This window comes from Thalassophryne amazonica, chromosome 1 (genome assembly GCF_902500255.1).
Source record: "Thalassophryne amazonica chromosome 1, fThaAma1.1, whole genome shotgun sequence".
Classification (NCBI taxonomy): domain Eukaryota; kingdom Metazoa; phylum Chordata; class Actinopteri; order Batrachoidiformes; family Batrachoididae; genus Thalassophryne; species Thalassophryne amazonica.
This window is the reverse complement of record NC_047103.1, coordinates 82,356,632-82,380,749: the sequence shown is the minus strand read 5'-3', so window position 1 is coordinate 82,380,749 and position 24,118 is coordinate 82,356,632. Positions and strand designations below refer to the sequence as shown.

The 24,118-nt window shown below is 42.1% G+C and overlaps 1 protein-coding gene across 1 annotated transcript in view; it reads left to right on the top strand.

Moving 5' to 3' along the window:
- Nucleotides 1–24,118, top strand: part of armc4 (armadillo repeat containing 4) — a 342,895-nt gene that overhangs the window by 155,033 nt on the left and 163,744 nt on the right. Inside the window, exons 11-15 of the mRNA XM_034172024.1 lie at nt 1,490–1,636; nt 1,993–2,202; nt 3,115–3,348; nt 14,646–14,756; nt 14,922–15,076. Of these exons, the coding sequence (XP_034027915.1) occupies nt 1,490–1,636; nt 1,993–2,202; nt 3,115–3,348; nt 14,646–14,756; nt 14,922–15,076 (857 nt within the window). The remainder of the gene's footprint in view (nt 1–1,489; nt 1,637–1,992; nt 2,203–3,114; nt 3,349–14,645; nt 14,757–14,921; nt 15,077–24,118) is intronic.

Here is a 24,118-nt window from a genome sequence, read left to right as displayed (position 1 = left end):
GGTACTTTTTACCCTGACTGAGGGTCAAAAGTCATAAATTCTGAATGGCTTTATATCTACTTGTCATAAAATGCTAGTAAAAATCATATATAAGTTGTTGTCATTAAAAGACTAGCAACAATATCACAGTGGAAAAAGCAGCAAGGTAGATGAGCACAATGGCAACGCATACTTCAGATTTATATTTTAATACATAAGGATTTTTTATCCAGGCATGTATGGGTTCATTAGAGCTTTTAATCAGCTTGAATACAACTTACAAGGCCTCATTTATAAAAATCCATCGAGAATTATGATGACAGGAAAAAAAATCATCACAGTAAATGAACAGAATGGCATATTTTCCCCCAAATTTCCACACTTAAAACATTTTTTTTCTACACAGGCATGTATGGGTTTGTTAGAAAGAGCAATTAAAGGGCTTTAAAACAAGCCTACTTTTATTAAAATCTGTTAAGAAATAGCGACAACAGAGTGAGAAAAGCAGCACAGTTTGTCAGAATTTCCACAAATTTCTGCATTTTACATAAAAGTTTTTTTTTTTCACCCACACATGCATAGGTTCATTGGAGAGAGCTTTCAAAGTGCTTTAAAACAAGCCTACATTTATTAAAATCCGTTAAGAAATAGCGACGCTAGTGCAAAAAAAGTGGTCAGTTTATTATTGATGATCTGCACATTTCCACCCTTAGTAATGGCGCCTTCCTGTCCTGAGTGACGCTAATAGATTGAGGTGCGCATGTCCATTCCAGGTCTATATTTCCATGGTCACAACAGCAACCAGTCCATCAGGAGCAAGTTGCCAGATCTGTGAGCCACCCAATCTCTCTCTTTCTTTCTTTCTTTCTTTCTTTCTTTCTTTCTTTCTTTCTTTCTTTCTTTCTTTCTTTCTTTCTTTCTTTCTTTCTTTCTTTCTTTCTCTCTCTCTCTCTCTCTCTCTCTCTCTCTCTCTCTCTCTCTAATTGTTTGTTTATTTTGTAAACATATTGTTGCTAAGTGGCAATAAAATCTAATCAATTCAGTCTCCTGCCCAATGTGTGTGCATAGGTTTGAATTCACATCAAAGAAACATTTTTTCCTTTGCAAAGCACTTGTTGACTTTGTGGTGTTTGAAATTGCTATTAGCTGGGGTGCAATTCTAAAATTGTGTGTGTGTGTGTGTGCGCGCGCGTGCGTGCATGCGTAATATCAAAACATATTCTTCTTGTGACATCTCAGGATTTCTGTGCTACGAGGATTTATTTCATTTTTGTGGACAATTGTGCACTCATAGCTCAGTGTTTGTAGATAATTTCTCTCCATCAGTTTACCACCACAAAGCTAAGCAATTACCAGCCTGTGGTATAAACACAACAGCCTCAGCAGGAGTGGTATTGTGGAGGGACACAGGGGGGTCTGTATCCTCCATTTTCCAAGTGTCTGTTTAATGTTCAGTGTTCTCCTCCCATTGCACACTTTCATTCATTCTTCTTTGTCATTATTATTTCAGGGGGGCAACCAGACAGCCACTGTTCTTGCTCTATGCGCCATAATGGATTTTAATTTAGCTCAGGAGACGTCTCAACTGGCCATCCGGGATGTTGGTGGCCTTGAAGTTCTCATTAACTTGTTGGAAACAGAAGACAGCAAATGCAAAGTGAGTGTCTGTGCCAAAGTTTGACCTGGATGGCCTGCAGGCGTGATCAGGGCTGGATGACTGTATCAGTGTGTATTTCAGTTACAGAAACACTAATGCTTGGCAGAGACCTGCCTTTAAGAACACAGGGTAGCAATTATTCTTCAGTACATCTAATGACGTGTGGTTACTTTTTAACTTGTTTTTATTAAGGCTTTTCATCTTGGCTATTTTTAGTGGGAATGTCGATGAATGTTTAGCTACTAGTACTCACTAAGCGCAGATAATACAAATGTTGACTTTAGACAACACAATTTTCAAAAAACAAAGCTGTCACTGTTTTGTTGGGTGAATATTGTTGGTGTCTTTTTGATTAGATTGGATCTCTGAAAATCTTGAGAACAATTTGTCTCAACTTGCAAATCCGTCGGGCAGTTGTTGATATGGGTGGCCTACAGACCATCGTGAAGATTCTGGATTTGCCAGTCAAGGAACTTAAAGCATTAGCTGCTGAGACTATTGCCAACATAGCCAAGTTCCACCGAGCAAGAACAATTGTGAGGCTCTATGGTGGTATCAAGAGACTGGTGAGTATAAGCAAGGAGAAACTGTAATTTCATGTCAGTATATCATGAAATATGACATTCCCACTCTGACCATTTACTGCCATTGTAAATTACAGCTGCAGAGAAAACTGCAAACCAAAACCTACTTGTTTTGCTCTCTTGCACTTTGGAAGTCAATACAGTGGTAGATTTTCTGTGAGAACACTTCTCTACTTAGATCTGTGTAATAGTTTATTATTGACTACAGCCTTTTTATACTACATTTATACACAGTTCACACTCTGTAGTGAATTCCAAATAGTGGGGCTTTCTTCCCTTTTTTCAGCAAGTCTTTGAAAACAGTTGGTGTTGGGGTAAAACAGATAGAATGTCCCCTTACGTCCTCTGACCTGCATTCATGTTTGTTGACAGAGGGATCTGTGATTAAAGTCTGCATGTCTTGTATATTTTCCTCAGCTCCAAATCGGATGTTCTCATGTGCAAATCACTCATGAAGGCAGATTAATGTCACGTTATGCTACAAGACCACCTTTGAATAGTGCGGTGTGTAATAGCTTTGCCTGCACTGTCTCAGTAGCCAGGAAATATGGATTAGAACACTGAATGATGGCTATAAATAGCCACACTGGGCTTTTCATTCCTAAAATCAGCATCTATTCTGACAGGTTTCCACTCCTAGCATCTCTGGCTTTTTCATCTTTTTTGCCCAGGTCATAATAGGATTTTAATTACGCCTTTAATCACAGCCATCAACTTGCTGCTCTCATCTGGAAACAGCAGTTATCACTGCCAAACAGCAAGCGATATATTTACAGCCCCTGAATTTTTTTCAAATTATTCATGGTGTGACCTTAAATGTGCCTGCTTGTCTGCATAAATTTTAGTTTTTGTGTTTATTTACATGCATGTCTGTCTGCCTATGACTCTAATCAGGTGCAGCTACTGGAGTGTGTTCCTGATTCAGCAACACTCAGCGCAGAGCAGGTTAAGGACATTGACGTGGCGTGCTGTGGGGCTTTGGCCCTGTGGAGCTGTAGCAAAAGTTCCAGGAACAAGGAAGCCATTCGTAAGGCTGGGGGCATCCCTCTGCTGGGACGCCTGCTCAAGTCAACCCATGAGAGCATGCTTATACCTGTGGTTGGCACCCTGCAGGAGTGTGCCTCAGAGGTTAGAAGGCCCACATCCTAAACAAGTACAAACTGTTTACAAAAGTGGTTTGCAAAATTACAGCAGTCATATCATGAAAAAGGTTTAAATAAAAAAATATCCACAAATTCTGAAAAACAAAACTATTCAAAAACTAGTAGAGGTACCTGGCTTCAACTGCATGAAGAATAAATAAGGCAGTAATGAATATGTGTAAATATTTGACTGGCTAATTTTGCAGAAGAGAGCATGCTTGTATTTTACAGTCTTTAACCACTGTGGGCTTAATTTTTTCTATGCCCTGTAGTTACCAAGTTTAAAGCATTTTCCTTGGCGGAGGTATACAGTCTCTGAGTGCTGTACCTTATTTATAGCCTAAATTGACCTCGTTGATGTGTTCATTCCAGTGGTGTGCTTAAATCTTTTCAACGCCTTGTAGTTCCCAGTGAGTTTCCAGTGTTTTTCCTTGGCACGGGTATGCACTCTGTGAGTGCTGTAGTTTATTTATAGCCTAAAACCACCATGTTCAGGCTGGCTCCAGAAGGGAGCAGGTTATCACAGAAGCTGATGCTAAATTATCCAACTTTAAAGCAGAAATAATCAAGTTTACAGCCTGAAACAAAAAAGGGATTGGATCTGTATAGTTAGTTTCCCCCTACATGACAGCTGGAGGGGGTGAAATTTTTTCTGACATCTTTGTTTAAGGCATTTTAAGCCATAAAGTTATGCATAATTAGGGGTGCGGTTGCTTTAAGTGACAGCCTGTGTCTTGTTCATCCCAAATGGGTCATGCAAGGTCTGGTCCATGCTCCACCTCTTTGCTCATATATGGATTGGCATTTGAGCTATTTATAGCCATAGCATGGCTGCTCATACACTCAACAAAAATATAAACACAACACTTTTGGTTTTGCGCCCATTTTGTATGAGATGAACTCAAAGATCTAAAACTTTTTCCACATACACAATATCACCATTTCCCTCAAATATTGTTCACAAACCAGTCTAAATCTGTGATAGTGAGCACATCTCCTTCACATAGAGTTGATCAGGTTGTCAGTTGTGGCCTGTGGAATGTTGGTCCACTCCTCTTCAATGGTTGTGCGAAGTTGCTGGATATTGGCAGGAACTGGTACACGCTGTTGTATACGCCGGTCCAGAGCATCCCAAACATGCTCAATGGGTGACATGTCCGGTGAGTATGCCGGCCATGCAAGAACTGGGACATTTTCAGCTTCCAAGAATTGTGCATAGATCCTTGCAACATGGGGCCGTGCATTATCCTGCTGCAACATGAGGTGATGTTCTTGGATGTATGGCACAACAATGGGCCTCAGGATCTCGTCACGGTATCTCTGTGCATTCAAAATGCCATCAATAAAATGCACCTGTGTTCTTCGTCCATAACAGACGCCTGCCCATACCATAACCCCACCGCCACCATGGGCCACTCGATCCACAACATTGACATCAGAAAACCGCTCACCCACACGATGCCACACACGCTGTCTGCCATCTGCCCTGAACAGTGTGAACCGGGATTCATCCGTGAAGAGAACACCTCTCCAACGTGCCAAACGCCAGCGAATGTGAGCATTTGCCCACTCAAGTCGGTTACGACGACGAACTGGAGTCAGGTCGAGACCCCGATGAGGACGACGAGCATGCAGATGAGCTTTCCTGAGACGGTTTCTGACAGTTTGTGCAGAAATTCTTTGGTTATGCAAACCGATTGTTTCAGCAGCTGTCCGAATGGCTGGTCTCAGATGATCTTGGAGGTGAACATGCTGGATGTGGAGGTCCTGGGCTGGTGTGGTTACACATGGTCTGCGGTTGTGAGGCTGGTTGGATGTACTGCCAAATTCTCTGAAACACCTTTGGAGACGGCTTATGGTAGAGAAATGAACATTCAATACATGAGCAACAGCTCTGGTTGACATTCCTGCTGTCAGCATGCCAATTGCACACTCCCTCAAATCTTGCGACATCTGTGGCATTGTGCTGTGTGATAAAACTGCACCTTTCAGAGTGGCCTTTTATTGTGGGCAGTCTAAGGCACACCTATGCACTAATCATGGTGTCTAATCAGCATCTTGGTATGGCACACCTGTGACGTGGGATGGATTATCTCAGCAAAGGAGAAGTGCTCACTATCACAGATTTAGACTGGTTTGTGAACAATATTTGAGAGAAATGGTGATATTGTGTATCTGGAAAAAGTTTTAGATCTTTGAGTTCATCTCATACAAAATGGGAGCAAAACCAAAAGTGTTGCGTTTATATTTTTGTTGAGTGTAGATTAAGCACTATACAACCCCTGGCAAAAATTATGGAATCACCGGCCTCGGAGGATGTTCATTCAGTTGTTTAATTTTGTAGAAAAAAAGCAGATCACAGACGTGACACAAAACTGAAGTCATTTCAAATGGCAACTTTCTGGCTTTAAGAAACACTATAAGAAATCAGGAAAAAAAATTGTGGCAGTCAGTAACGGTTACTTTTTTAGACCAAGCAGAGGAAAAAAATATGGACTCACTCAATTCTGAGGAATAAATTATGGAATCACCCTGTAAATTTTCATCCCCAAAACTAACACCTGCATCAAATCAGATCTGCTCGTTAGTCTGCATCTACAAAGGAGTGATCACACCTTGGAGAGCTGTTGCACCAAGTGGACTGACATGAATCATGGCTCCAACACGAGTGATGTCAATTGAAACAAAGGAGAGGATTATCAAACTTTTAAAAGAGGGTAAATCATCACGCAATGTTGCAAAAGATGTTGGTTGTTCACAGTCAGCTGTGTCTAAACTCTGGACCAAATACAAACAACATGGGAAGGTTGTTAAAGGCAAACATGCTGGTAGACCAAGGAAGACATCAAAGCGTCAAGACAGAAAACTTAAAGCAATATGACTCAAAAATCGAAAATGCACAACAAAACAAATGAGGAACGAATGGGAGGAAACTGGAGTCAATGTCTGTGACCGAACTGTAAGAAACCGCCTAAAGGAAATGGGATTTACATACAGAAAAGCTAAACAAAAGCCATCATTAACAGCTAAACAGAAAAAATCAAGGTTACAATGGGCTAAGGAAAAGCAGTCGTGAACTGTGGATGACTGGATGAAAGTCATTCAGTGATGAATCTCAAATCTGTATTGGGCAAGGTGATGATGCTGGAACTTTTGTTTGGTGCCGTTCCAGTGAGATTTATAAAGATGACTGCCTGAAGAGAACATGTAAATTTCCATAGTCATTGATGATATGGGGCTGCATGTCAGGTAAAGGCACTGGGGAGATGGCTGTCATTACATCATCAATAAATGCACAAGTTTACGTTGATATTTTGGACACTTTTCTTATCCCATCAATTGTTTGGGGATGATGAAATCATTTTTCAAGATGATAATGCATCTTGCCATAGAGCAAAAACTGTGAAAACATTCCTTGCAAAAAGACACATAGGGTCAGTGTCATGGCCTGCAAATAGTCCGGATCTTAATCCAATTGAAAATCTTTGGTGGAAGTTGAAGAAAATGGTCCATGACAAGGCTTCAACCTGCAAAGCTGATCTGGCAACAGCAATCAGAGAAAGTTGGAGCCAGATTGATGAAGACTACTGTTTGTCACTCATTAAGTCCATGCCTCAGAGACTGCAAGCTGTTATAAAAGCCAGAGGTGGTGCAACAAAATACTAGTGATGTGTTGGAGTGTTCTTTTGTTTTTCATGATTCCATAATTTTTCCCTCAGAATTGAGTGATTCCATATTTTTTTCCCTCTGCTTGGTCTAAAAAAGTAACCGTTACTGACTGCCACAATATTTTTTCCTGATTTCTTATACTGTTTCTTAAAGCCAGAAAGTTGCCATTTGAAATGATTTTAGTTTTGTGTCATGTCTGTGATCTGCTTTTTTTCTACAAAATTAAACAACTGAATGAACATCCTCCGAGGCTGGTGATTCCATAATTTTTGCCAGGGGTTGTAGAAGAACAAATGTGGTCCAGTCACTCAAGGTATCATCACACCAAATTTGGTGGAGCTCCAGTGTTAATAACACTGACAGTGTTAATTTAACATTGTCAGTGTTATTTAACACTGGTGATTTTTGCTGTGTAGGTTCACCACTGTAGAGCTTACACATGCTCTACCTATATGACCATATATGGGTTAGTTGGCAGTTTAGCCATTCATAGCCATCCATAGATTAATAGCACAGAAGAACAAATGTGAATACGAGGTCTATTAGAAAAGTATCCGACCTTATTATTTTTTTCAAAAACCATATGGATTTGAATCACGTGTGATTGCGTCAGACAAGCTTGAACCCTCGTGCACATGCGTGAGTTTTTCCACGCCTGTCGTTTGCGTCTTTCACCTGTGAGCAGGCTTTGAGTGAGGAGTGGTCCAGCCCCTCGTCGGATTTTCATTGTCAGGAAATGGCGGAATGATTTGGGCTTTTTTTCCATCAGAATTTTTTCAGAAACTGTTAGAGACTGGCAGCTGGAAACCATTCGAAAAATTTATCTGGCTTTCGGTGAAAATGTTACGGGCTTGGTAGAGAATAAGGAGTGTTACTGTCGCTTTAAGGACGGCCCCCAGCGGCTGTGGGGCGCGCTGCACTCCGAAGCCGCCATCGACAGGCTGAACGACCATTTCAGGAATGATTTGGGCTTTTTTCCCATCAGTGGCGGTGCCGCATGGCGCAAAGCAACGCCGTAATGAAGCCTCACGGAACATGTTCTGGCATGTCCAGGTACATCCACAATTTCTCAGATAATCACTCGATGGAAAAACCACCGACAGCTGTCTGAACGCCATCTCAAAGCCGTCCTGTGAGACCAAAACGGAGATGGTTTTGTCTCGCTCCAGTAGCGAATCCATCGTGACGCGCGAAGCCTCCGCTCGGCTTTCCATGACAAAATCTCTTATTAAAAGTGAAATCTGCCGGAAAATGGTTGATGTCCAGCTCTTGTGATAACCAGAGAAATGGCACACGATGGTCACGGATCCAGACAGCCATCCGTTTAGAAATGTCGATGGCGGCTTCGGAGCGCGGCGCGCCCCACAGCCGCTGGGGGCCGTCCTTAAAGCGACAGTAGCACTCCTTATTCTCTACCAAGCTCGTAACATGTTCACCGAAAGCCAGATAAAATTTTCTAATGGTTTCCAGCTGCCAGTCTCTAACAGTTTATGAAAAAATTCTGATGGAAAAAAAGCCCAAATCATTCCGCCATTTCCTGGCAATGAAACAACGATGAGGGGGCTGGACCACTCCTCACTCAAAACCTGCTCACAGGCGAATGACGCAACCGACAGGCGTGGAAAAACTCACGCATGTGCACGAGGGTTCAAGCTTGTCTGACGCAATCACACGTGATTCAAATCCATATGGTTTTTTGAAAAAATAATAAGGTCAGATACTTTTCTAATAGACCTCGTATGTCTAATAAAACACACACAGGCAATGCACACACATTCATACTTTTATGGTGGCATCCCTCCCTCCAACCTGGCGTGACTCACCATCAAGGCACTCTTCCTAGAGCTGCCTCTAGCTAGACTCTTGCTTGCCTCTACTGGTGGTTGGCTCTCACTGCGATATTGTATCACTTCCTGTTCCGGAGCACAGCGGTGTTTTGCTGTATCTGTTAGCTGTGTAATCTGCGCAATCTAGTTACCTAGATAACGATTTGTTTCACAGTGTAATCTTCACGTGCCTTAACTAAAGCACTCCCTCTGCTGAATCACCTCTAAATTATTTACACATTATTCACTTTGTGTGTTTGTAGGAATCCGCTAGCTTAGCGCAGCTACTAGCTGTTAGCCGGTTTAGCATGGCGGCTTCTCCTGTCTCTCCCGCACTTTTCTGCTCTGGGTGTGAAATGTTTAGTTATTCCTCGGCCTCCTTTAGCAGTAATGGTACTTGTAATAAGTGTAGCTTATTCGTAGCTTTGGAGGCCAGGCTGGGCGAATTGGAGACTCGGCTCTGCACCGTGGAAAATTCTACAGCTAGCCAGGCCCCTGTAGTCGGTGCGGACCAAGGTAGCTTAGCCGCTGTTAGTTTCCCTCTGGCAGATCCCGAGCAGCCGGGAAAGCAGGCCGACTGGGTGACTGTGAGGAGGAAGCGTAGTTCTAAACAGAAGCCCCGTGTACACCGCCAACCCGTTCACATTTCTAACCGTTTTTCCCCACTCGGCGACACACCCGCCGAGGATCAAACTCTGGTTATTGGCGACACTGTTTTGAGAAATGTGAAGTTTGCGACACCAGCAACCATAGTCAATTGTCTTCCGGGGGCCAGAGCAGGCGACATTGAAGGAAATTTGAAACTGCTGGCTAAGGCTAAGCGTAAATTTGGTAAGATTGTAATTCACGTCGGCAGTAATGACACCCGGTTACGCCAATCGGAGGTCACTAAAATTAACATTGAATCAGTCTGTAACTTTGCAAAAACAATGTCGGACTCTGTAGTTTTCTCTGGGCCCCTCCCCAATCGGACCGGGAGTGACATGTTTAGCCGCATGTTCTCCTTGAATTGCTGTCTGTCTGAGTGGTGTCCAAAAAATGAGGTGGGCTTCATAGATAATTGGCAAAGCTTCTGGGGAAAACCTGGTCTTGTTAGGAGAGAAGGCATCCATCCCACTTTGGATGGAGCAGCTCTCATTTCTAGAAATCTGGCCAATTTTCTTAAATCCTCCAAACCGTGACTATCCAGGGTTGGGACCAGGAAGCAGAGTTGTAGTCTTACACACCTCTCTGCAGCTTCTCTCCCCCTGCCATCCCCTCATTACCCCATCCCCATAGAGACGGTGCCTGCTCCCAGACCACCAATAACCAGCAAAAATCTATTTAAGCATAAAAATTCAAAAAGAAAAAATAATATAGCACCTTCAACTGCACCACAGACTAAAACAGTTAAATGTGGTCTATTAAACATTAGGTCTCTCTCTTCTAAGTCCCTGTTAGTAAATGATATAATAATTGATCAACATATTGATTTATTCTGCCTTACAGAAACCTGGTTACAGCAGGATGAATATGTTAGTTTAAATGAGTCAACACCCCCGAGTCACACTAACTGCCAGAATGCTCGTAGCACGGGCTGAGGCGGAGGATTAGCAGCAATCTTCCATTCCAGCTTATTAATTAATCAAAAACCCAGACAGAGCTTTAATTCATTTGAAAGCTTGACTCTTAGTCTTGTCCATCCAAATTGGAAGTCCCAAAAACCAGTTTTATTTGTTATTATCTATCGTCCACCTGGTCGTTACTGTGAGTTTCTCTGTGAATTTTCAGACCTTTTGTCTGACTTAGTGCTTAGCTCAGATAAGATAATTATAGTGGGCGATTTTAACATCCACACAGATGCTGAGAATGACAGCCTCAACACTGCATTTAATCTATTATTAGACTCAGTTGGCTTTGCTCAAAATGTAAATGAGTCCACCCACCACTTTAATCATATCTTAGATCTTGTTCTGACTTGTGGTATGGAAATTGAAGACTTAACAGTATTCCCTGAAAACTCCCTTCTGTCTGATCATTTCTTAATAACATTTACATTTACTCTGATGGACTACCCAGCAGTGGGGAATAAGTTTCATTACACTAGAAGTCTTTCAGAAAGCGCTGTAACTAGGTTTAAGGATATGATTCCTTCTTTATGTTCTCTAATGCCATATACCAACACAGTGCAGAGTAGCTACCTAAACTCTGTAAGTGAGGTAGAGTATCTCGTCAGTAGTTTTACATCCTCATTGAAGACAACTTTGGATGCTGTAGCTCCTCTGAAAAAGAGAGCTTTAAATCAGAAGTGTCTGACTCCGTGGTATAACTCACAAACTCGCAGCTTAAAGCAGATAACCCGTATGTTGGAGAGGAAATGGCATCTCACTAATTTAGAAGATCTTCACTTAGCCTGGAAAAAGAGTCTGTTGCTCTATAAAAAAGCCCTCCGTAAAGCTAGGACATCTTACTACTCATCACTAATTGAAGAAAATAAGAACAACCCCAATTTCTTTTCAGCACTGTAGCCAGGCTGACAAAGAGTCAGAGCTCTATTGAGCCGAGTATTCCTTTAACTTTAACTAATAATGACTTCATGACTTTCTTTGCTAATAAAATTTTAACTATTAGAGAAAAAATTACTCATAACCATCCCAAAGACGTATCATTATCTTTGGCTGCTTTCAGTGATGCCGGTATTTGGTTAGACTCTTTCTCTCAGATTGTTCTGTCTGAGTTATTTTCATTAGTTACTTCATCCAAACATCAACATGTCTATTAGACCCCATTCCTACCAGGCTGCTCAAGGAAGCCCTACCATTATTTAATGCTTCGATCTTAAATATGATCAATCTATCTTTATTAGTTGGCTATGTACCACAGGATTTTAAGGTGGCAGTAATTAAACCATTACTTAAAAAGCCATTACTTGACCCAGCTATCTTAGCTAATTATAGGCCAATCTCCAACCTTCCTTTTCTCTCAAAAATTCTTGAAAGGGTAGTTGTAAAACAGCTAACTGATCATCTGCAGAGGAATGGTCTATTTGAAGAGTTTCAGTCAGGTTTTAGAATTCATCATTGTACAGAAACAGCATTAGTGAAGGTTACAAATGATCTTCTTATGGCCTCAGACAGTGGACTCATCTCTGTGCTTGTTCTGTTAGACCTCAGTGCTGCTTTTGATACTGTTGACCATAAAATTTTATTACAGAGATTAGAGCATGCCATAGGTATTAAAGGCACTGCGCTGCGGTGGTTTGAATCATATTTATCTAATAGATTACAATTTGTTCATGTAAATGGGGAATCTTCTTCACAGACTAAGGTTAATTATGGAGTTCCACAAGGTTCTGTGCTAGGACCAATTTTATTCACTTTATACATGCTTCCCTTAGGCAGTATTATTAGATGGCATTGCTTAAATTTTCATTGTTACGCAGATGATACCCAGCTTTATCTATCCATGAAGCCAGAGGACAAACACCAATTAGCTAAACTGCAGGATTGTCTTACAGACATAAAGACATGGATGACCTCTAATTTCCTGCTTTTAAACTCAGATAAAACTGAAGTTATTGTACTTGGCCCCACAAATCTTAGAAACATGGTGTCTAACCAGATCCTTACTCTGGATGGCATTACCCTGACCTCTAGTAATACTGTGAGAAATCTTGGAGTCATTTTTGATCAGGATATGTCATTCAAAGCGCATATTAAACAAATATGTAGGACTGCTTTTTTGCATTTATGCAATATCTCTAAAATTAGAACGGTCTTGTCTCAGAGTGATGCTGAAAAACTAATTCATGCATTTATTTCCTCTAGGCTGGACTATTGTAATTCATTATTATCAGGTTGTCCTAAAAGTTCCCTGAAAAGCCTTCAGTTAATTCAAAATGCTGGAGCTAGAGTACTATCGGGGACTAGAAGGAGAGAGCATATCTCATCCATATTGGCCTATCTTCATTGGCTTCCTGTTAATTCTAGAATAGAATTTAAAATTCTTCTTCTTACTTATAAGGTTTTGAATAATCAGGTCCCATCTTATCTTAGGGACCTCATAGTACCATATCACCCCAATAGAGCTCTTCGCTCTCAGACTGCAGGCTTACTTGTAGTTACTAGGGTTTGTAAGAGTAGAATGGGAGGCAGAGCCTTCAGCTTTCAGGCTCCTCTCCTGTGGAACCAGCTCCCAATTCATATCAGGGAGACAGACACCCTCTCTACTTTTAAGATTAGGCTTAAAACTTTCCTTTTTGCTAAAGCTTATAGTTAGGGCTGGATCAGGTGACCCTGAACCATCCCTTAGTTATGCTGCTATAGACTTAGACTACTGGGGGGTTCCCATGATGCACTGAGTGTTTCTTTCTCTTTTTGCTCTGTATGCACCACTCTGCATTTAATCATTATTGATTGATTTCTGCTCCCCTCCACAGCATGTCTTTTTCCTGGTTCTCTCCCTCAGCCCCAACCAGTCCCAGCAGAAGACTGCCCCTCCCTGAGCCTGGTTCTGCTGGAGGTTTCTTCCTGTTAAAAGGGAGTTTTTCCTTCCCACTGTCGCCAAGTGCTTGCTCACAGGGGGTCGTTTTGACCGTTGGGGTTTTTACGTAATTATTGTATGGCCTTGCCTTACAGTATAAAGCGCCTTGGGGCAATTGTTTGTTGTGATTTGGCGCTATATAAATAAAATTGATTGATTGATTGATCAACCGGGCTGAGTGGTACTTACTATGCCACAGGGCTGTGCAGACCTCTGTCGCCATCATGAGCACATGCGTGACCTGTGGAAACATTGTATTTCCAACTTTGGGCTCCATTGCAATCAAAGACACCTGCCTCCCTAGCTTTCTGAATTTCATAGACAGAGAGAAACATCATCATTGACATCGATAGACACCCACAAGCAAAAACCTACATATGTAAAATAGTTTATTCTTAAGCTTTGAAATGAAACATGTTTTTATAGATATTCCAGGATTTCCAGTTTTTCAGTGATATACGAGTAAATTTTAAAAATACATTGTATAACATCAAAAAAAAATGTTAACATGATGTTATTTAGGGAGGTGGTGGTATAATGGTTTGTATGTTCAACTGTGACGCCGGTGATCTGGGTTGCGTCCCAATCACACCCAAGCTCCCAACTCGCACTTCGAACGGGTATGCTGGGGAGGTGGAGAGACATGTGCTGTGAGCCCTTCTGGAAATAAGCTTTGTGTTTTTGTTGGCTATCCACGTTAAATAAGAATTTCTTCTTCTTCTTCTTCTTCTTCTTCTTCTTCTTCTTCTTCTTCTTCTTCTTCTTCTTCTTCTTCTTCTTCTTCTTCTTCTTCTTCTTCTTCTTCTTCTTCTTCTTCTTCTTCTTCTTCTCTTCTTCTTCTTCTTCTTCTTCTTCTTCTTCTTCTTCTTCTTCTTCATAGAGTATTCTTGTAACTTTAATGGTAGTTGGCAAACCTGTTAGAACCTTTTGAATCAATCTCATAATATCAGTTCAGCAATATCAGTATCATCTAATAATGTTTTACATTTTTCACTTAAGACATAACTTCTAACTTTCTATTGATCAGAAATTATATTTAGTAGAATGCATCAGAATGCACCTCATAGCATACAGCAGTTCAAATTTTCTTTGGGGAAGTCTCTCAAGCCGCCCTTTCCACCTTTGCATATGGCTATTGGGTAGCTGTCCCACCGACCTTCCCCAGTTCATTTATTTTTGTCTTACCTGACTTTTATCACTGACTATACTCTTAAGCATTATAAAAATATTTTGTGTATTCTATGCCATATTCATTGTCTTACTACAGGAGTGTTACAGGATTGCCATTCAGGCGGAAGGCATGGTCAAGGGTTTGGTCAAAAACTTAAGCTGGAACAATGATGAACTACAGATGTACTGCGCTAGTGCAATCTTCAAGGTAGCTTTTTTTCTATTCTGTACACAGTTTCTGTGCCAGATCTACACATCTGTAACTAAAATTAACAGAAGTGGGAAAAAGGACCTAGTGTCTCTTAATTAGACCCAGACTACAGAGGAATTGTCATAAATCTTGACAGCCTTTTTTGTTCTTCTTCTTTTTCAGTGTGCAGAAGAAAAGCAAACTCGTGATCTGGTGCGTCAGTACCAGGGTCTGCAGCCTCTGGTATCACTGCTCAGCAAAACGGACAACAAGCAGCTTCTGGCTGCCACAACCGGGGCCATCTGGAAGTGTTCCATCAGTGTGGAGAATGTGGCTAAGTATGCTGGGCTTCTGGTTTTCTCTTATTACCTCATATGAACACACATAGCCACAGATAAAGACACAACCCAACTACAGCTTAAAAGAACACGTGGACATGTATATATTTTTAAATATGTGACTGTGTGATTAGTATGATAGCATGCATTAAAACAAAAATATATAATGATCCTCAGTGAATGTTAACAGCTATTTAGGATTTTACATGTGTCCCGTACTGTTGGAAAACACTGTATGTTTGCACTGAATACAGATTCAAAGATTCAAAGAAATTTATTGTCATATGCACAATATAGAACATGAACATGTTCCCTGCACAATGAAATGTGTCTACTGCATTTAACCCAATCCTAATTGCCAGTAGGAGCAGAAGTCGCCATTAGGCGCCCGGGGACCAGCTCCAGATGTACATCCCTGCCTCACGTAACCCATCACATGCGTCCCGGCAGGACAGGTCGGGTCCTCCGGCCCCGAATGTCTTGTAGAAAAAATAGTGTCAATTGCGTTCAGAGACCACTTTAACAGATCCATTTTTGTCGTTTTCCAGAAGAGCAAAGCTGCAGCCTCACAGACAACACGCCACAGAAGCAGGAGAGATAAGGAGGGAGGGAGAAGAGAAAAGTGCGTCCGTCTCGGTCGAGTGCAAGCTGGCAAAAAAAAAAACAGAACACTGTGAAGCACTAAACTACAATGAGGGATTTAACCATCTTGCGTGAATTAAGACTGACATGCCATCATCACATATGCTGCTTTTTATGGGCGTTCTTATTCCTTCATAGCAAGACGTGTCACTTTTTCCACCCTTGTGAGTTTGTCATTTTGCCTTTTTGTTTGCTGGTGTGACAGGCTGAAGTGATTATTTGGGGAAAGTGGAAAAGGTTTTTTTTTTGGGTTTTTTTATGGATTCTGTCATCTCTGATCTCTTATGAGTGTTTGCCACTGGAGTTCAGTTTTCATTGCTGTGTTGATTATATAGTTTTAGTGACATGTTAGTCAAAGTAGCGCACTTTTACTGTTTAACCAAAAGACAGAGTCAATGTATGATCCTGTAATGGTGATTTTGGAATGTCAGATGATACACACTGGCAGAAGCTTCAATCATTCGTCATGTAGGACAGAGATTTATTGAATTCTTATTTTGCCTTGTTCATTCAACATTAGAAATACAAGGTCTGTGAGAAAACTATCTGACCTTTTTATTTTTTTCAAAAACTATATGGATTTGAATCATGTGCGCTTGCATCAGACAATCTTGAACCTTCGTGCGCATGCGTGAGTTTTTTCACGCCTGTCGGTTGCATCATTCGCTGGTGGGCAGGCTTTGAGTGAGCACTGGTCCACCCCCCTGGTCGGATTTTTATTGTCAGGGAAATGGCTGAGAGGCTGCCGTTTTGCTCCATGAAATTTTTTTCAGAAACTGTTAGAGACAGCCAGTTGGAAACCATTCGAAAGATTCAGATGGATTTCGGTGAAGATTCTGTCGGCGTCACACGGATTAAGGAGTGTTAAAACCTTTTTAAAGACGGCCCACAGCGGCAGAGGGCGCGCAGCGCACCGAGCGGCCATCGACAGGCTGGAACGACCAGATAATTTCTAAACTGTACGCTGTGTTGATCTGGGACATCGTGTGACTACCACAGAAATGGCAAGAGAGCTGGACATAGCACTTTTGCTGCACATTCCACTGTTATATGATAGGTTAGAAGGGTAGCACGCCTTTAAAAACTATGCTCAGCACCAATAAATAGTGATTAGCTCTCTGCCAATAAACAATGATAACTCATAAGGTGATGTCCTATTAAAAACAGTAGGGAAAACAATGATAACTCATAACGTGATGTCATATTAAAAATAGTAGGGAATAGAAATAGTTAAAAATAGGAAAGTGCTTAAAACGTTAAAAAGGTTTGTAATAAATATACATTTACATAAAAGCCTTCAGAACAATATAAATACAGTTAAGAGTTGGTTAAAAGTATGTTATTCTTTATTTTTTCTAAATGTTTTATAATTCTATTAAAGGAATTGTGACCGCATTCTCGGAAATCGTCTAGTAATCCTGGGATCCTTTATTTTTGCAACTTGTAATGTCTTCCCACACCACTGGAGGGATTTCGCGGGGTTTCTCCTCATTGCAATTAACCTCTGCATGAGAGAAAGAACCAGAAATAACTCTCGTGATTATTTCCTCATATTGTCAGAGGTACTGCAGCACATTACCCCATATTCAGGGGTACAACATTTGGAGGCACCGCTGGGATTGCCGCTTAGATGTCCGATGTCCACAGCCTGTACGTCGTAGTCTGAGCCTGCTAAATCCCCCACATCACCCAGGCAGCCTACAGTGAGGAAGGTGTTGCTGGCAGCTGTGTTTCAGTCCACGCATCCTGAGGCCGACCAGAGATCATCAGGAGCTGCACAGACCCCACAGCTTGGCCTCCCCTGTACCTGCAAAAGTTCCTCCTGTCTACTGCCAAGATGTCAGTGCTGGAACAGCAACGAGAACAAATCGTGCATGAAGTGCACACCTTGCCTAAAGAGCAGTTAGTGTCCATCTGTGACTTTCTTGGTATAGCAGGGAAAATAAAGGCTGACACAAAAACACGCCTGTCCCTGCTGACGCACGTGAACACCCCTCACAAGGTCACATCTCTGGTGGGCAGACAGTGTTTGGTCGAATGTGTGCAGGATGGCCACCGACTTCAGGCTTTGTGGGACTCAGGCTCACAAGTGTCAATCATTGACGAGAGATGAAAAGAGGACTACTTGCCACACCTAAAGCTGAGAGATATTGCCGAGATTATGGACTCCACTGAACTGAGCCTCACTGCAGCCAATGGGACCAGCATGCCATACCTTGGGTGGATCGAGACTACATTCCAACTTGTTTCTGGGGCAGAACCACCTGAGAAAATGATCATTCCCATGTTGGTAATGAAAGGTTGTTACCCGTCGCACCCCATTATAGGTTACAATGTCATTGAATGCATCTTGAATAAGACTGAAAAAGCTAAAGTATTCAGTACAGTGAGAAAAGCATTCCCCAGCCTCAAAAGAAACAAGGTGAAAGCTTTCATTCAGGCTGTCAGTGCGAATACAGCAGATGAGTTTCAAGTGAAAACAAAAAAGGACAGTATTACTGTTCCTAAACAAAGTCATATCCAAGTGGAGTGCCGTGTAGCAGCACAGCCATTTAAACAAGACATGACTATGTTATTTGAGCCAGATTTAAACCCTCAGTGGCCAGACAATCTTGAGTTCTTCGACACTCTGGTCAAAGTTAAAAAGGGCACTTTACCTGTCATAACTGTGGATGTCTCTAACCCCACTGACCACGACATTGTTCTGGTAGGTCGTACTTTCGTTGGAATGGTACAGACTATAACAGCTGTTTTACCTGCCCAGATGTTTGAAAAAGCCACTGTAGCTACAATTAATCCCACCAGCACACAGCCTTCATCTCACTCTAATGAGAAGTGGGATCCTCCTGTACATCTTGGCCACCTCAGTGAAGAACAGAGGGTCATAGTTAAGCAGATGCTCAGAGAAGAATGTGACTCTTTCTCTAAAACAGACAATGACATAGGCTGCATTGAAAACTTGCAAATGACTATTTCACTCAAGGACAATGAGCCTGTCAAACGCACATATATGTCAGTGCCACGCCCCCTCTATCAGGAGATGAAAAGTTACCTGCATGATCTAATCGCACAAGGCTGGGTCAGAAAGTCAAACTCCTCATACTCCTCACCAGTCGTGTGCGTTAGAAAAAAGGATGGCACTTTGAGACTGTGTATAGATTATAGAGACTTGAATAGAAAAACCCATCCAGACCGCCAGCCCATCCCACGTGTCCAGGACATTATGGACAGTTTAGGTGGTAACTCCTGGTTCTCACTATTAGATCAGGGAAAAGCATACCACCAGGGGTTCATGTCAGAGGAATGCCACCCACTCACTGCTTTTGTGACCCCCTGGGGATTGTATGAGTGGATACGCATCCCCTTTGGACTAATGAATGCCCCTGCAGTATTTCAACGCTGTATGGAGGAGTGCTTGGAGGGACTTCGCGACAACATATGCATCCCCTACCTGTACAACACACTGGTCTACAGCAAAACTTTCAAAGATCATGTGGAGGATGTGAGAAAAGTCCTCCAGCGGCTAAGAGACTTTGGTATTAAACTTAAGTGTGACATTTTTAAACCTGAAGTGCACTACTTGGGTAGAATAGTGGCAGCAGAGGGCAGCAAAGTTGATCCTGCTGATTTTGAAGCTGTAAGAGCACTCAAGGACATTAAACCGCAAACTGTTGGTCATCTCAGAAAGATGTTAGGCCTTCTATCATACTACAGGCAATACATAAAGGACTTTTCCAGAAAAGTAAACTGTCTATATGAACTGTTAAAAGCAGACAAGGACAATGAAAACTTGACCACAAAAGTCACAAAGCAAAAGAAGACAAGTCCCGTTGTGCCCTCATCCACACAAATAATGTGGACTGACAAACACCAAAGTGCACTCGAGGAACTAATTGACTGTCTGATGAACACACCACTGCTCGGCTTTCCAGATTTCACCCAGCCATTTATTGTACACACTGATGCCTCACACGAGGGACTCGGTGCAGTGCTGTACCAAAGACAAAATGATAAGCTGCGAGTTATTGCTTATGGCTCGCGCACATTAACAGCAGCTGATATAAACTACCACTTTCAAACAGGCAAGCTAGAGTTTTTAGCTTTAAAGTGGGCGATCACAGACAAATTTCGAGACTACTTATATTATGCCCCGTCATTCACTGTGTTTAGTGATAACAACCCATTAACTTATATTTTGTCCACTGCCAAACTGAATGCAACAACATCAAGATTGGTCGCAGAGCTCGCTGACTTTCATTTCACTATTAAGTACAAACCAGGAAAAGAAAATGGTGATGCTGATGCTTTGTCGAGAATGCCCCTTGATGTAGAGACTCTAATGAAAGACTGTTCTGAGGAACTCCCTCCTGACTCTATTGCAGCTGCTATCCAGACCATAGAGGCACAAAAGGACCCCCCTGCCACATGGTCAATTGGCCACAGCTTTGTCAGTCACAGCAGAAGGTGTGTCAGCCGAAGCATCACTCGCACCCATCCCAAAAGAACAGCTAAGCCAAGCACAAAAGACTGATCCTGTTATTGGCCCTGTATTACAGCGCAAAATGTCAGATTCAAAGCCACTGACTAGAGAGCTAAGAACTTGCAGTCCAAAAACAAAATGCTTATTCAGAGAATGGGACAAGCTAGTGCTAGATAGTGATGGCATTTTGTACAGAACCACTTCTGTCCGCAAACAGCTGGTACTGCCAGAACACTTTAAGAAAACAGTGCTTGAAGAACTGCACAATAACATGGGTCATCAAGGTGTCGACCGCACCGTGTCTTTAGTACGTGACCGCTTCTTTTGGCCTTACATGCAGACAGACATTGAACATTATGTGACCAGTGTGTCAAACAGAAAAAACCCAGTCGCGATTCAAGAGCCCCTTTGACCAACATTGTAACAACACAGCCTTTTGAACTTGTGTGTATAGACTTTCTTCATCTTGACAAATGCAAAGGTGGTTTTGAATATATTTTAGTGATGATCACTTCACACGCTGTGCACAAGCCTATGCCACTACTTCAAAGTCAGAGAAAACTGCTGCAAACCTCATTTTCAATGACTATGCCCTGAGATTTGGTTTTCCTTGTCGCATTTACCATGACCAAGGCGGTGAATTTGAAAATCAGTTATTCACTCAACTTAAGAAACTCAGTGGCATGGCCGGCTCAAGAACATCTCCCTATCACCCGATGGGGAATGGTCAAGTCGAGCGCATGAACAGGACATTGTTACAAATGCTTAAGACACTCACTGAAACACAAAAGTCAAACTGGAAGGACTCTATCAACAAGCTGGTGTACTCCTACAACTGTACTCGTTGTGATGTGACTGGTTACTCTCCATTTTATCTACTGTTCGGGCGCTCACCCAGATTGCCAGTAGATATGCTCTTTGGACTGTATTCAGATTCTGGTTTTAGTGACCACAAAGACTATGTTGAAAAATGGAGAAAGGGCATGGATGAAGCATATGCCATTGCAAATGAGAATGCCAAGAAAACAGCTGACAAAAGCAAAAGACATTATGACACAAAAGTAAGGAGTTCTGTGTTACAGCCTCCAAGAGGAGGCCCAGGGAAACTCAGAGACTATTGGGAGGACACTATTCATACGGTAGTCAGACAAATGGGGCCTGACCTCCCAATCTATGAAGTGAGACCAGAGAGAGGCAAAGGACACTCTAGGGTGCTACACAGAAACTTACTCATGTCATGTGACCACTTACCTTTTGAACCAGCCCCAGAAAAAGACAACCCTGTAAAACAGAAGAAGAGAGACAAAACTGCCCCAGATGCTCATGTGTCTGATGATGAGGAGAGTGGTGATGAGTTCAGCTTTTACTATGCACCACCTCAGCCGCCTGTTCCCCAGCCATCAGACCCTCCTGAAACGGAACAAGAACCTGCTGCAGTGAGACATCAGCCTCCAGCACCAGCCCTTGCTGCTGTTCCACCAGAGCCCCCTGGTGGAGATCATCTGGAAGCACGTCATCCTGCTGCTGAGGAGGCAACTCATGAGGAGACGGATTCAGCTGCTGGTGATCCTCCAGCCCCTTCGTTGCCTGCTGCATCTGAGGGAGCATAGGAGACCACGTCCCAGCGCCCTCAACGAGAGAAACACCTGCCGAAACGGATGACCTACGACTACCTAGGGACCCCATCCTGCTACAGTGTCCAACCTGCACCACCTATGCTGCCTTTGTACCCAGGTCTGGTCCCATGGTTCCCTACGCTGCAGCCATACTACACTCAGCCCTTTGGTATGCATGGACTACAGTAAACAGGTACTGCAGCACATTACCCCATATTCAGGGGTACGACACTCTCCAGTGATGTATCTACAGACTGTCATCGAGACTTTTCCTTCTATGGTTATAAACACAGACAATAGACTGCTTATTGACTCCTTAGTCTTCAGTCTTCAGATCTGGACTGTGGTGAAGTGATGGTTAGAGCCCACAGATATGGTTTGCTTTCAAGTTAATGGACTAACGGGTAAACATAGAATGTTGATCATTTTGACATGTGGAAGTAAATGTTTTTGATTATAATGTCGGGACGACATTTTTCAAGTGGAGGAGAGTATGATAGGTTAGAAGGGTAGCACGCCTTTAAAAACTATGCTCAGCACCAATAAATAGTGATTAGCTCTCTGCCAATAAACAATGATAACTCATAAGGTGATGTCCTATTAAAAACAGTAGGGAAAACAATGATAACTCATAAGGTGATGTCATATTAAAAATAGTAGGGAATAGAAATAGTTAAAAATAGGAAAGTGCTTAAAACGTTAAAAAGGTTTGTAATAAATATACATTTACATAAAAGCCTTCAGAACAATATAAATACAGTTAAGAGTTGGTTAAAAGTATGTTATTCTTTATTTTTTCTAAATGTTTTATAATTCTATTCAAAGGAATTGTGACCGCATTCTCGGAAATCGTCTAGTAATCCTGGGATCCTTTATTTTTGCAACTTATAATGTCTTCCCACACCACTGGAGGGATTTTGCAGGGTTTCTCCTCATTGCAATAAACCTCTGCATGAGAGAAACAACCAGAAATAACTCTCGTGATTATTTCCTCATATTGTCAGAGGTACTGCAGCACATTACCCCATATTCAGGGGTACAACAGTTACAGGAGATTTTGTAATGAAAGACGTGCGGAGGATTTCGCGCGTCGGCACAGAGCCGACGTGCTCAACAAAAAAAACGCTCAACAAAAAACACTTCCGTGTTGGAAACCATTCGTAAGATTCAGACGGCTTTTGGTGGCTTTTCAGTCGAGTGAGTATCCGAGAAATTGTTTAACAGCTGGGCATTTTTCAACTTGTCCTGTGAGACTTCCAACACGGAGGTGTTGTTTGTCCAGCGCCATGAGCGGCTGCGTCTCGACGCGCGAATCCGTCCGCACGTCTTTCATTACAAAATCTCCTTTAACAGTGGAATGTGCCGATAAAGTGCTGATCCCGACCTCTTCTGAAACTTCTCTGCTAGTCACACGACGTCCTGCATCAATAGAGCCTTAAATTTGGAAGTGATCTGCTCGGTCCAGCCTGTCGATGGCCGCTCGGGGCACGGTGCGCCCTCCGCCGCTGTGGGCCGTTTTTAATCCAGTTTTAATGGTCCTTAATCCGTGTGATACCGATAGAATCTTAGATAATTTAATTTAAGATAAGATAATTATAGTGGGCGACTTTAACATCCACACAGATGCTGAGAATGACAGCCTCAACACTGCATTTAATCTATTATTAGACTCTATCGGCTTTGCTCAAAAAGTAAATGAGTCCACCCACCACTTTAATCATATTTTAGATCTTGTTCTGACTTATGGTATGGAAATAGAAGACTTAACAGTATTCCCTGAAAACTCCCTTTTGTCTGATCATTTTTTAATAACATTTACATTTACCCTGATGGACTACCCTGCAGTGGGGAATAAGTTTCATTACACTAGAAGTCTTTCAGAAAGCGCTGTAACTAGGTTTAAGGATATGATTCCTTCTTTATGTTCTCTAATGTCATATACCAACACAGAGCAGAGTAGCTACCTAAACTCTGTAAGGGAGTTAGAGTATCTTGTCAATAGTTTTACATCCTCATTGAAGACAACTTTGGATGCTGTAGCTCCTCTGAAAAAGAGAGCTTTAAATCAGAAGTGTCTGACTCCGTGGTATAACTCACAAACTCGTAGCTTAAAGCAGATAACCCGTAAGTTGGAGAGGAAATGGCGTCTCACTAATTTAGAAGATCTTCACTTAGCCTGGAAAAAGAGTTTGTTGCTCTATAAGAAAGCCCTTCGTGAAGCTAGGACATCTTTCTACTCATCACTAATTGAAGAAAATAAGAACAACCCCAGGTTTCTTTTCAGCACTGTAGCCAGGCTGACAA